Genomic DNA, 15,083 nt, shown 5'->3' on the forward strand with positions numbered 1-15,083 from the left:
CTGGCATTTCCACTTCTAGGAAACTTATCCTATTGAAACATTCCTACAAATAAGCAAAAAAAATTAGGATACAAGTAAGTACAACATAAGAGAAAGATTCCTACTCTATCACTTCTTAGCTATGTTAACTAGAGTAGATTAACATCTATAAGTTTTAATTTTTATTCCTCATCTGTAAAAAGATAAAACCTACATGTCTTGGAGTTACTGAGAAGATGAAATGAGACAACTCTTATATAACCCAACAAACAGTAAAGTGTCATTTTTCACCATTGTTTATTATCATTACAAAAATGTTCAGGAATACTATGCAGTTGTTTAGACAATGAGGCATATCTACAGGCACTGACTTGGAAAAATATCCAAATCTGTTGTGAAAAAAAATCAAGATGCAAAATTTTATGTTCTTAGCCTATATAAAAAAACAATATATAACAATGCTGTAAAGAGAACAAAAACAAAACATACAAACCCCACCAACACCACTACCACCAAAAACAGAAAAACAAACAAACAAAAATCCACCAGCACATATTTGGATATTCTGACAGTAATGCAGTGATACAGGGTGGCAAGAGAATTTAAAATCTTTCATTTTCTGGCCAGGCATGGTGGCTCATGCCTGTAATCCTGGTACTTTGGGAGGCCAAGGCAGGTGGATCACTTGAGCCCAGGAGTCTGAGATCAGCCTGGGCAACACATTGAAACCTCGTCTCTACAAAAAATTTAAAAATTAGCTAGGCATGGTGGCATGCACCTATAGTCCCAGCTACTCGGGAGGCTGAGGAAGGAGAATTGACGAAGCTCGGGAGGTGGAGGCTGCACGCCACTGCACTCCAGCCTGGGTAACAGAGTGAGACCCTGTCTCAAGAGGAAAAAAAAAAAAAATCTTCTACTCTCTATATTTTCCATAATGTTCAAGTTTCACAAAATGAACATAAATAAGAAAAAAAATTCAAAAAGCACTTAACTTCCTAATACCATTAAAGGTAAGATAAAATACCACTTACATTCTGTTTTATATTTCAAAGAATAAAAATATTAGTATTTTAATTAACTCTTTAAATAGGACAAAATTATTTCTCAGGTTTGAACTCATTAAATTAAGTTTCTTCTTAAAAAGCAGAGTATAATATTTAACTACGAATTAAATTCTAAAGTATCATTTCATACCTAGTAAAATGATACACATAATTGTGAAAATAGGCATCCATAATTCCAATATATAGATATCATTAGCAAGGACATTCAAATAATTTAAACAAAGACCTATTTATTACATTTTATCAAAACTTCCTTAATCTCTATTCTACATAATTAGAACTGCTACAATTAATACTTAATGGCAAAACTACTCAACCTAAAAAAAAATTATAACAATCTAAGACACATAAACAAATTCTCTGGAGTAACTCCATGGAATTTCACTTAATCATAAAAGCACTCATGCTGAGTCAGGCGTGGTGGCATGTGCCTGTAATCCCAGTTACTCAGGAGGCTGAGCCAGGAGAATCGCTTGAATCTGGGAGGCAGAGGTTGCAGTGAGCTAAGATCGCACCACTGCACTCCAGCCTGGGTGAGAGAGAGAGACTTGGTCTCAAAAAAAAGAACTCATGCTAAAGAAAGATCTTGTATATTGTCTTCAGAAAAAATTTTCATCATGTTTTTAGTTATTCAGTTTTACAGGATCAAGTTTTAAGGACAGAGATATAATTCTGTAAAAATGTTTAAGTCCTTCAAGTAAAAAACCGGTAAACTTTATAATCAACTTCTCCTCCCACCTTGCCTTAGCTACTAAGCCTATTAAACCAACCAATATAATCAAATCTTAGGCAACTGTCAAAAACAAAATTATGTCCCTAAGAAGAAAATCTACAAATATATTTATTATTTTATCTGAACCTCTATTAAAACCAAAGTAATTTTAGTAATTTTAAGCTGAAATGCTACAAGAATGTACACAAGAAAGTCATATGATGTCATACTTACTACTTCCAATCTGTTATCCTATGAGTAAAACTTCATAAGGAGTTACTTTGATTCTAAAAATCCAAGTCAAACCTATCATATTAATTCCATTCTACAGTCAACTTTATATTAATATTTGTTATTACTGCTTTTACTTTTGTTCCTATATGCAAAACACTATGCTAGGCACTTCACAGAGATAATCTTTACACCTCACTATGAAAGGTAGCAATTATTAGTCTCATTTTATAAATGAGAACTCTGACTCACAGAGGTTACAAAAAGAGCCTAGAACTTCAATTAGTGAGGGAACTGGAATCTAAACTCAAGGCCAAAGCCCATCTTCCTTCCATGATACCAAATCGCTTTCCCACCTCTGTTTAAATAAAGGCCTAATGCACTAGTTTAAAAATAAGTAAATTATTTAAAACATTTTCTTTCTACAAATTCTCCAAATATATTCCAGTAGTAATTTATTTCTGAAATAACCATTACTATAATATCCACAAGTTTTTCTGTTTTTTTAAACATATGCAGTGTAAATTTGATATAAAATTATAATATGGGACTATATATATATATTTTCTATAAACAACAAAAAAGAAACAAACCTGTGTGGTCTTTCCAGACCCAGTTTCTCCTACAATCAAAACTACTTTATTTTCCTTAATTATTTTAACAATTTCTTCCTGTTTCTCAAACACTGGTAAAGACTGCCTAAAAGAATCAAATTCGGATTCTCCTCTTTTCACTGGAATCTGAGGTATGCCATTGTTGAGTCGCCCACTTGTCTTGCTCATTTCCCGGTTTTCTTTGAAAATGAATAAAAGAACAAAAAATGTATGATCAACACTGAAAAAGAAGTGTTAAAAATAAGTATTTTTTTTTTTGCCAAACCTAGAAAAACATGTCAAAAGAGGTAATTTCTAACATAATTCCTTTCAAATGTTTTCTTCTCTACTCAGTCTATATAAAGTTGCCAAGCAATATCTCAATTGTACTCTTACACATACTATTCTCATTGAACATGTTACAAATTTCAGTACCAATTAGAAAGCAAACCTCTCAGACATATTTCTGGTACATAATGTTTAAAAACTGATAAAAATAAATCATTCAATAACCATTAAAAATGAAACAATCTTGATAATCTAAATGATTTTTAGGCTTGTTATAAATTTCTATCAATAATTTCATGGAAAATTAAATTTTTATAGTAGGAGATAATGTGCATACTTATAAGATCTGTCACTACATTAGGAAAACATATTACAAAAAAAGAAAATATCCCATGTATGTTTAATGTTATACATGTAAGACTAAGTGATCAAATAGAATAATTATATGTTAAATATAAGGGTCCTAATGTTAACAAATTTCCTAATGGAGTATTTTAGCCCAACATCCACATTTAACTAAACAGACAGGAATAAAGAAGAGGTATGAAATGTCTTATATCCATGTACCTCAAAATATGTTTGTGTGTCTATGTTTAAAGTGCAAGTTCTTTGATATCTAGGACCACATATTTTCTATATTCTGCTGATCTATTCCAATAGACAGTAATAACTATGTAAATTTTATCACCATAGGCAATAAATAGTTTTCTTACTAGGGAAGTGATCTTTCCAAACAGTGAAATTACATCTTTATTTTGTAACCCAAATACATTATTTATCTACCTTTGAGCAACTTAACGTGCTGAAGACTCTGTCCAATCTCTTACCAGAGCTAAAGCCCCAATTCAAAATCTCACTTATTAGTGTGTCATGGCAGCATAATATAAGAAAGCCTAGCCCCTGGAGTCAAATACCCACTCTGCAGTTTACTGGCTGGTTTGGTGTCCTTGAACAAACTATTTAATTCTTCTAAGCCTCAGTTTCTTCACCTGTGAAATAGGGGAAATTCTTACCTTGCAAGGGTTGCTTGCTATGAGGCCCCATATAAAGGGTTTAGTATATCGCCTCGCACGCAGTTAATGCTCAATAAATGGTAGCTATTGATATTATTATAACACTCAAAAAAAAAAACTTGGTTCAACTTAATTACATGCTTTAACACTATACTTTGTTTCAAATTTTTACAACTCTTAATCATTTCTAACAAACTATTCCAATGGAGAAATTTATTTCATCTTAGTTTTCGAAAATAAATCTAAAATAGAAAAAGAATAGTCATCAAATAATAGGGTAAATGAGGAAGCTCCCCAGAAAATACATACCAGCTTCAACTGCAAACACATTTCCTCTTTCTGTTTTAGGCAGAAGTTCTGTACGCTCTTTATTGGTGACAGGAAATCTTTGAATTAGGCTCCTAACAGCATGTTTTGTATTATGAGTCAAATTACAGGTCATCATTGCATGAGCTGTTTCTGATCCATCTTTCTTCTTCACAGTTAGGTATCTATTTGCTCCCTTTCTGAATATTAATAAAAATCATTTATTTACTATATACAGTCAACTTGTTCACATATGATGTATGCCTACTTAGAAAATATGTCTCAAGCTAAACATTGAAAAAAATCAAAATGCTTTGGGAGAAGATGCTGAAAGTCCAAAAAAATTCAATAAAGAAAGATTTGGGCTAAAGTGGCCATAAAACTATTTTCAGTTAAAATTTTAAGTGCTGCAAATCCAAGTTTAAGTCCACTAAAAAGGCTTACTTACCCTTAAGTGTTAAAGTTTGTCTTTAGCAGACTTCATGGTAGATGAAACATCACCAGTTAATATAATACATGCTGGGAAGCATACAGAGGGGGAAAACATCAATCTGAACAATAGAACCTAAAAATGATAATGAAAAAGTTATGGTCCATAGTTCAGACTGATATGTCCCAGTGAATGTTTCCACAGTAAGTTGGTAATGAGACACTCCCATGAAAACCTGTTATGAGAGCCAAGTTTAGTGGTTGGACCAAAAAAGCATAAATCAGCATTACTGATAAATAATTTCAGATGCATTTTTAATAAAATATTTTTCAGAGCTTCTGATTCTACTCTTCAATTATAAGGTAATGATGATTTGTAACTGTTCAAGGTATTTACTGTAGGTGTATTGTTTCCTCAGTTGGTCCAGGACTGAGCATATCTTTTATGACTTCTGTAGCTCTAAGAGTAGTATAGTGTTATATACCAGGAAGTTCCCAAATGTGTTTTGAATGATTTCATAATACATGCCTATAATGTAGCAGTGTAATACTGATTAAGAGCTCAGGCTCAAAAGGCACACAGACCTGAGCTTGAATCCCACCTCTACCACTTACTAGTTGTGGCACTACAGGTAAACTACTTAATGGCTCTGAGCCTGACACAATAATATATACCTCAAAGGATTATTCACACGATTAAGATAATATGAGCAAAGTGCAGTATCTGTTGCAGAGTAGACTCTAAATAAATGAAAACTATTATTATAGTCAGAAACAATATTATTTCTTAAATTTTAAGTTACCCAAAATATTTCATAAAATGTTTTGCCATTTCTTATGTCACTATTACACTATAGAAATAATCAACAGAGCCTAATTACAATGAAAAATTTATAATTTACAAAGCAAATTTTGTAATTTTTCAATTTTCATTAGATGTAAATTTTGTCAACAGTATCTTCACCATAAGAATGATATCAAATTAGGGATTAACCTATACAGTCTTAGCATATAAGTGCTCTAAGTGAGGCTTCCAATTTACCGAGGTAAATTTCTGGAAACTCCTTATTGAATGTTTCAATGAATTATAAGCTTTCTATGTTGTTATTTACTCCTTAACAAGTACTTGGTGGTGCTTAAAATGATGCTATAAAGATGAAATAAAATTTAACCTGATCTAGAAGTTTTAGTTATTTCCATGATAAATTGAAACTATTGAATTCTAGAAATGTTCTCTGTAGTAGGTTATTTTCCCATGGACCTTTCTGAAACTCCAGGACAGTCATTATAGACTCAATAATTCATTTCCCTTCTGTGATGTTCATTTCATAAAATTTTAACTACAAAAGGCAGGAAGGGAGCTGAAATGAGCACCAGAGCAAATGGTAGGAGGCTAATATTCAGCTAGTAATAAACTTTCAACTAGTTATATGATCAACAGCAAATCATTTTACTTTTCTGACATTGTATATTGGCTAATTTTTCAAACTTCACATTTTTAAGAACTCAAAGATGCTTTAATTTTCTTAAAAATCATCTCAGAAAGGTTGTGCTATATTTCACCTTTAATTTTATTTTATTCATTCACTTAGTCATTTATCATATATAAACCAAACACTGACTTTATGCCAGGCACTATGGTAGAAGCCAGGAATATAAAATTGAGTAAAATATACCCTTTCTCAACAAGCTCACAACTGAAATAATAAGTCAGATTGAAACCTTCCTAACATAGGTTACCTAATATAGCATTTAGGTATTTTTAAAAACTCATAACAAGCAGGTGGGACTACTTAGCCATTACCATTTAAAATTTACTGAATTCCGTTTGAACACATATGGTAGAATGGAAAGATAATATCAACTTGATAGTTTTTATGTTTTAGTAAAGGATTCTACTTGTGCTTTAACTGATAATTCCTACCACAGTCAGCACCACAGTGACACTAATATATCATAAAAGGATTAATGAAATTTTTGGTAAAATATTCACCTCATTGTTGTGAGGATGGAAACATTAAATACAGTAGAAATTTGTTGTACTATGTAAACTAACAAATGGATCTCCTCATTATGCTTTCATTTCATGATAACTGAAACTATGGTTTGATGATAAACACAGGAATCCTTTATACAAAGCAAAATTAACTAAAAACTAGCTGCACATGTGGAAAATATGCTAGCTAAGTGAAATTCACAAGAGTTTTTTAAATAAAATGTAAACCCCATATGCAATTTCAAAATATAAAAGTAAATGTAATAAAATTACAGATGAGAGCATCATAACATCTAACTTTCAAAAAATAAAAGTAACCAATGCATTTTGGCATTTCAATGGCTTTTTCCTTTGAAAGAAAAATGATGCTATAAGTAATCAAATTTGACACAATGTTAATAATAATCGATTTATTAATTTACAAAGGATGTTACTAAACATTTAAATCAAATATAAACATATGCCTCAATATTCCCTACTTCTAAATCTAAGAACAGTTTAAAAGATCAGCTGAAGAGCCAACATCTGAAATGACTACTTAAAAAGCTCACAGACACAGGAGTCTCTTAAAAACAAACAACAACAGCAACAAAACAGGCATTCATTTGATGCCTACTAAATACTTAATTCCATATTCCCTTAATTTATATTTCCATTAGGCAGACAGATGCAAAGATCTAGCTCCAAACCACTTTCTTCCCAATACTGTAATACAGAATTGGAAATGTATTAAAGTTTGCATCACACTAATTTGTACTTTTTTAAGACTACCTAAAAACTAATAAACCAACCAGTTCACTTCATGTTGTCGCCAAACTGAGCACAGTTGCTTTCAAGGCATGGTCACTATGCCTACAGTAAATTTACTTTTCCTGGGTTTTTTTTTTTTTTGAGACAGAGTCTTGCTTTGCTACCCAGGCTGGAGTGCAGTGGCACAATCTCAGCTCACTGTAACCTCCGCCTCCTGGGTTCAAGCAATTCTCCTGTCTCAGCCTCCCAAGTAGCTGGGACTACAGGCGCCCCCCGCCCCCGACTATGACTGGCTAATTTTTGTATTTTTAGTAGAGACGTGGTTTCACCGTATTGGTCACGCTGGTCTCGAACTCCTGACCTCAGGTGATCCATCCACCTCAGCCTCCCAAAGTGCTGGGATTACTGGCATGAGCCATTGCACCCGGCCTATTTTTCTGGTCTTAATGAACTATAAGCTAAATTGAAGATGAGATCTATCCAATATTTCTGTTCTAACTCCTCAAAGCACCTCCTACATTGCTATGAACTTCAAGTGAACATCAAAAAATAATTAGTTAAGATTAACTGTGTTCAAATCCTGGCTCTGCCACTTGCTAGCTGTGTGGTCTCAGGAAAATTACTTAACATCTCTAGGCTTTAATTGCCTCATGTGTTACACAGGTGCCAGGTGTTAAAATAGACTCTGCCTTATAAAACTGTTGTTAAGATCTATGGTAGACTGGATAAATAAAATGTGGTACATATACACCACGGAATACTATGCAGCCATAAAAAAGAATGAAACCATCTCCTTTGCAGGAACACAGATGGAGCTGAAGGCCATTAGCCTTAGCAAACTAACCCAAGAACAGAAATCCAAATACTGCATGTTCTCATTTGTAAGTGGGAACTAAATGATGAGAACACATGGACACACAGAGGGGAACAACAGGCACTGGGGTCTACCAGAGGGTAAAGGATGGGAGGAGGGAGAGGATTAAGAAAAATAACTAATGGGTACTAGGTTTAATCCTGGGTGATGAAATAATCTGTACAACAAATCCCCTTGACACATGTTTATCTATGTAACAAACCTGCACGTGTACCCTTGAACTTAAAAGTTGAAAAATAAACTATATCCACACTAGTACACAAATGAAGGCATGCTCTGACATACATCCTGCTGCATTTAATGTATAAGAAGGAACCACTGGTCCTTGTCACTCACTTCTGTGAACAGAAAGTGCACTAAGGCCATGGGAGTCACCCACTTTCAGGTCAAGGTCTATCCTTTCCCCTCTGGTAAACACCAGGCCAGAGATGAATCAGCCCCAAACCAAAGGCTCTCATCCAAATATGAGAATGCTGACTCCTTCTCATTAAAAAGAAAAAAAAAAAACTAAGAGATTATTTTATTTTCAGTAATCCTTTTATTCTTGGGAAACCCCAGTTTAAATGTGATCTAATTTTTTATTTCATTTAATAATATTTTATTTAGCATATTACACCTATGATCATAAGAAAGATAAGCCCATAATTTTCATTTCTAATATTTTCTTTATCTGAGTTAGGTAGCAAAGTTATACTAGTTTCATAAAAAACAGGAGGTGTCCCTCTCTTTGATTCTCCATGAAAAACTGAAGTAAAAATAACATTATGTTTATTGTGCAGCCATAAAAAAGAATAAGTTCATGTTCTTTGCAGGGACATGGATGAAGCTGGAAACCATCATCCTCAGCAAACTAACACAGGAACAGAAAACCAAACACTGCATGTTCTCACTCATAAGTGGGAGGTGAATAATGAGAACACATGGACATGGGGGGAACATCACACACTGGGGCCTGTCGGGGGTTAGGGGGAAAGGAAAGGGAGAGCATTAGGACTACTATCTAATGCATGCAGGGCTTAAAACCTAGCTGATGGGTTGATAAGTGCAGAAAACCACCAGGGCACATGTACACCTATGTAACTAACTTGCACATTCAGCACATGTATCCCAGAACTTAAAGTAAAATAAAAGTAATAAGAAAAGAAATTATGTTTATTGACTCTTTCATTTAAATTACCTCTGAATAGGCATTTGTGTGAGTAAATTTCTAATCTTGATTAAATTTATATAATGATTTAAAAAAAAAAAACTGTTGTTAGGATTAAATGATAATCCATTTAAAGTACCTAGCACAAGTACACAACAACACTTAATAAATGTTTGCTCTTGTCTCCTCAAAGAATGCAGCCCCGCGATATCTTGATTTTAAGTCCATGGGACCTGTGTTGTTGGACTTCTGACCTCCAGAACTGTAAGATAATTTTAGCCACTAAAAAAAAGAGTTAACTCCTATTTTTTATTGCACACAGCAGGTTTTCTTTTTAGTGGATATCCAAAAATTCACTACCTGAAAACCATTTTTCTTACTTTAACTGGGAGGAGAGAGGAAGAATGCAGTACGCAACTTTCCAAAACAGGAGGCAAGAAGGGCAGTAATCTAAATTTGAAAAGGGGAGTGTCCTTGTAGGTTGGAGCCTTCTGGTCAGGGTAAGTAGAGTACTTCGGTACTCTATTTGGTACCGATTAGGCAGTGACCTTAGCAGTCACAGAATAAGAAACTTGTACTTGGAAAATCTACTTTCATATACTTCATATTTTCCCATTCTACAGATTCTTAACGAAGTTCATTTTGTAAAATCCATTTTTTGTCTAACTTGGACTGAGAAAAATCAAGACGGGATTTTGTTTTCGTTATAAACAAGGCAAAAACTTAGAAAAGTGAGCCTTTAGGACTAAAACACAGTGACCTCAGTGTGACTTTAAACACAACCTTTGAAGTTGAGGAAAAGAAGTAAATAATGATGTGAAATTTTTGGTATGTGAAACCTGACTAGAATTTCAAAGAAAACTTTAGGATATACTAAAAATCACAAAATGGGGCTTTTACTCCAAGAATGTTTTCACTAAAAGACAAGCAATAACAAAAAATAATCAAAACAGGTCCAAGGCACACTAGCTCAGGCCTATAATCCCAATACTTTGGGAGGCCTAGGCAAGAGATCACTTGAGCCCAGGAGTTTGAGACCAGGCTGAGCAACATAGCAAGACCCCATCTCTACAAAAAAAATTTTAAATTAGCCAGGCATGGTGGTGCATGCCTGTGGTCCTAGCTACTTGGGAGGATAGCCTGAGCCTAGGCGTTTGAGGCTACAGTGAGCTATGATTGTGCCACTGTACTCCAACCTGGGCAACAGAGGAAGATTCCTAAAAAATAAAAATAAAGCCAGGAGCAGTGGTTCACGCCTGTAATCCCAGCACTTTGGGAGGCCGAGGCAGGTGGATCATGGGGTCAGGAGATCAAGACCATCCTGGCTAACATGGTGAAACCCCGTCTCTACTAAAAATATAAAAAAAGTAGCCGGGCATGGTGGTGGGTGCCTGTAGTCCCAGCTACTTGGGAAGCTGAGGTAAGAGAATGGCATGAACCCAGGAGGCAGAGCTTGCAGTGAGCTGAGATCGCGCCACTGCACTCCAGCCTGGGTGACTAAGCAAGACTCTGTCTCAAAAATAAATAAATAAATAAATAAATAAATAAATAAATAAAAGCAGGTAAAAGTCAATTATTTGGAAGATGAAAAACAAAAATCCATCACAAATGGCTTAATTTTGAAAGAAAGAATATCAAAAAGAAAAAAACTGACCAGAAAAAAATTAAGAACTATCACAAAAAGTCTGGAATCTATCTTTTAAAACTTATATAAGAAGCCCAAATAAGAGAATGAGGCAATGAGAGACTCGAAATAGAATCCAGGCTTTCTGCCCTTTATACCAGGTGTCCTCTCAAATATATACTAAGAAACTATAATATCAGACACATACAGACACACACACACACACACACAGAGGAAAACTAACTTGCCAAGTCAATAAGATTTTTCACAAAAATCTGGCTGGGCCCAGTGGCTCACGTACTTTGGGAGGCCAAGGAGGGAGGATTGCTTGAGCCCAGTAGTCCAAGACCATCCTGAGCAACATAGTGAGATGCTGTCCTCTACAAAAAACAGAAAAATTAGTTGGGTATGGTGGCACATGCCTGTAGTCCCAGCTACTCATGAGGCTGAGGTGAGAGGATTGATTGGGCCTGGGAGATGGAGACTGCAGTGAGAAGTGAGCCGTGATCATGCCACTACTACAGCCTGGGTGACAGAGCAAGACTTTGTCCCCCGCTCCCCCTACAAAAAAAAACTGAAAGGGTGAACAGATAATTTCATGAAATATAAGTCAGGTACAAATTCTGATACAAATGAAAAGAAAGAATTTGAGAAGTAGATTCAAAGTGATTTATTTCTTTTTGTGAAAAGAATAAAAGGCATTTGAAAATCACAAGGACCACTAAGAAAATATAGTACAAAGTTTACTCAAAGATGAAAAGGAGAGAGAAGTAGCTAGGGTATTTCATAAAAAGGTTGAAAGCATTAAGGTTATAGGTATTAGGGAATGGATAAATAGACAGCATTGTCTTGCTTCCCTTAGCATCTCTTTTCCTTTTTCTTCTTTCTCTGGCTCTTCAATGTTTCCGCATTCCCCATTTTTGTCTCCATAACTTCCTTCTTGATTTCTCCTTCCCAAGATATTTATTCATTCCAGATCAACTCTTAGACGACTATGATACTGAAGAGAAGGACAGGAAGTCTACTCTAATGGACTGCTTTTCTAAGTTAGCTATTTAGAATGCAAGATCCATGTAACCATAGAAATGATGTAGCTACAGAATTGTACATTTATAACATGCATTTCCCAGCACAGACCCAAAACCTTAATTGCAACTACTAAACCCAAACAGTGCTAAAAACTGGAAACTTTTAAGTTTGCAGTAACCTCATTTGACATCAAATGTAATCATATGATTACATCCACATGAGGTTATTAATAGTCTCAGTGTGAATATTCATAAAATTTGCAGCAAAAATATAAATGTGACTAAAGGTGATGGCCATATTTTATTAGGTAGATTACATAACATATTGCAAATATACCCAAATACCTTTCTAAAGTCTAAAAAATCTGAATCTCAAACATATTTAGCCCAAGTGTTTCAGGATAAAGTATTGTGGCTCTGAACTATATTTTTATTTTCAGGTGCAGTATTTTACCTACCTAGTAGACTATAATATGGGCACACTCAGGAATCTAACCACTGTTCCAGCACTGGCCTTAGTGATGTTCAAAATGCACATTCACCTAAACTAAATCCCGTCTCAGTAATTTATCACTGTAGTAGGCAGTCATATGCAAGACATTCCTACATCAGCTGCTTTCATCTTGGGACCGTCTGAAGATTTATTAATTAATATATTTACTTAATTTTATCTTTTTTTCCATCTCAGTAGTTCTCAACCTGAGCAATTTCGCTCTCCAGAGGACATTTGGCAACCTCCAGAAGCATCTTTGGTTGTCACAACTGGGGTTGGGAGTGTTAGTGCTATGTAGTAGTAATGGGTACGGATGCTGTTAAACACCCTACAGTACACAGAATAAAGAAGTATCCAGTCCAAAATGTCAATAGCACCAATAGTGAGAAAGTTTCCTTTATATTGATTCCACCATCCTTACTGACAAAATGAAATAGGTCCACAGAATTTAGAGTTTTTCAATTTGGATGGCTCAAATGACTTTTCCCACTGTAGCTCTGTGATCCTCTCAACAAAACAAAACAATTTCCTCCTGTACCACTTTTTAAAATTATTTCTAATCATCAGATTCTTGACTTGGTAGGAAGGAAAACAATGAACATATGTTCTAAAGCTTACTATTACAGTGCAGTAACAGTGAAAGACATAAGTTTCATAAATAATTGTACTTATTATCTTTTGTACATCAATATTTCAAATGAGATTTCATTTCTATCAAAAATAAAAATATTTTTCTCAAGCAATCAACTTCAACTTTTAATCTATTTTTTTCTTACATCTTAAAATTTACCTTTGAAAGAGTTCAGAGTATGCCACCCAAATATATGTCACTCTCCCATAAAGATTATTTTGAGCTCAAGGCAATTGAGAAGAAGCAGACCTAAAAGAACTCTGCCCTCCCCTGCTTTACCAGAAAGGGCAGGACTATTCTTAATAAGAGAAACCACTCTAGACTCTTAACCCAGAGACAGCACCAGAGGAACCTACATAACCAACCTTGCTAAAACAACACATACCTTCCATTAGTTTCCCCATATATACCTTCCCACAATTTACTGCACCTACAAGTTCAAAGTCCTTTTCCTTTGTCTCATCATTTTTAAAATAAAGTCATTGTTCTTTATTAAGATGCCACATAAGCCCCATGTTTGAGTTACTATCGAGTTTTCCCCTATGCATGCATGATGCATATCTTAATAAGCTTACGTTTTTCTCTTGTTAATATGTTTTTTATCAGTCTAATTTGCAGGGTCCCAGCCAAGGAACCTAAGCTGGGTAGAGGAAAAAGCATTTTCCTAGAGAAAAAGAAAACGAAACAAAAAAGGCGGGGAGAGGTAGATAGAAGGAAGAGGAAAGAGGTGAATTTGGTACAGACCTCAATCATTTTATCTACACAGGATACAATTAAGAATGTGAAGTTAAAACAGTAATAACTACTTAAACGTACTCAGAAACATTCTCCCTTTTTTGAACAAATAATCTTTTTTAAAAAAAATAAGAAAAGCTACCAGCTTACCCTTTACTTTTAGAGACCAAACCAAGAGACTGACTGAGTCGATGAATAAAGGCTCTTTCAGTACTGGTCAAAGAAGAAGGAAATTCCATCTCTACATGAGAAAAAAATAAAAGCAGTACAATTTGTAGATAGGCAATTTTCTCTCAAGTAATACACACAGATATAAAATACGAAAAACATAGACAATCAAATTTATTATACTTTATGTGAGGTTAACTTACTTTATATTTCATATTCTAAGTTAATAAAATTAATATATTTTATTAATAACTACTGAACGTCTACCAGAATTCTGATATTGATAAAAAGACATCTATGTATTAAACCTAAATGTGATAAAGGCCTCTGATGTTCACCAATAAACGACTCCTCTTACTTGTGCTGGAATTTTGAGTTGGTATAATGACTGAACATATTTAACTTGGTCCCTACTTGTTTAGTTAACAAAATAAATGATGAGATATGCTCAAACATTATGAATTCTCAACATGAAACTCCATTGTCTTTGCTTTCGAAACTGTATAGAATTCATATTTCACTATTTTAGAGGGATTTGTTATATACTGCTGAGGCTTTCTCTTTTTTTAATGTGAATTCAGAATCTGTCTGTCCAGAACATTCCCCATTTTTGACTATAAAGAGTCCAGAGTAAGAGGTCCCCTAATTAAGCCAGCAGGTCCGAATGAGCCCTCAACATACTGTACAGGTCACCACAGGTCAGTTGCTGGTTCTGCACTATATGACCCAAGACAAGTGGCTTTCTAACCTCAGGAGGTGTGGAAGATGCTTCGTGTGCCAAACAAGTTTCAGTGGGTAGCGTGATTACTTCAGGGTTCAAACGTATTACCGGTGCACGCACTTATATGTTTGATTTCTTTCTGCTCTTCTACATCTGTAGCTTAAACGTGTCACAATTAAGGTGACACTCCCTTAAAAAAATTTTTTTAAGGGTTAGGGCTAACCAATATCTGAAACACGGTGGCTTAACCGCCCAAGGCTGTTGAAAGACGCGGGGGAAAAAAACACTTGCAACTAGCGAG

At 34.6% G+C, this 15,083-nt stretch overlaps 1 protein-coding gene across 3 annotated transcripts in view; it reads right to left on the minus strand.

Moving 5' to 3' along the window:
* The window catches only part of YTHDC2 (YTH N6-methyladenosine RNA binding protein C2), an 85,692-nt gene that overhangs the window by 69,989 nt on the left and 620 nt on the right, over positions 1-15,083 (minus strand). The window contains exons 2-4 of one of the 3 annotated variants that reach the window (XM_008014165.3): positions 14,044-14,134; positions 4,190-4,386; positions 2,580-2,779 (exon numbers count right to left, since the gene is read on the minus strand). In XM_008014165.3, coding sequence (XP_008012356.1) covers positions 2,580-2,779; positions 4,190-4,386; positions 14,044-14,134 — 488 coding nt within the window. The remainder of the gene's footprint in view (positions 1-2,579; positions 2,780-4,189; positions 4,387-14,043; positions 14,135-15,083) is intronic. The other 2 variants (XM_038008895.2, XM_038008903.2) reach the window with 2 other exon arrangements.

This window comes from Chlorocebus sabaeus, chromosome 23, assembly GCF_047675955.1.
Source record: "Chlorocebus sabaeus isolate Y175 chromosome 23, mChlSab1.0.hap1, whole genome shotgun sequence".
Taxonomy (NCBI): Eukaryota; Metazoa; Chordata; class Mammalia; order Primates; family Cercopithecidae; genus Chlorocebus; species Chlorocebus sabaeus.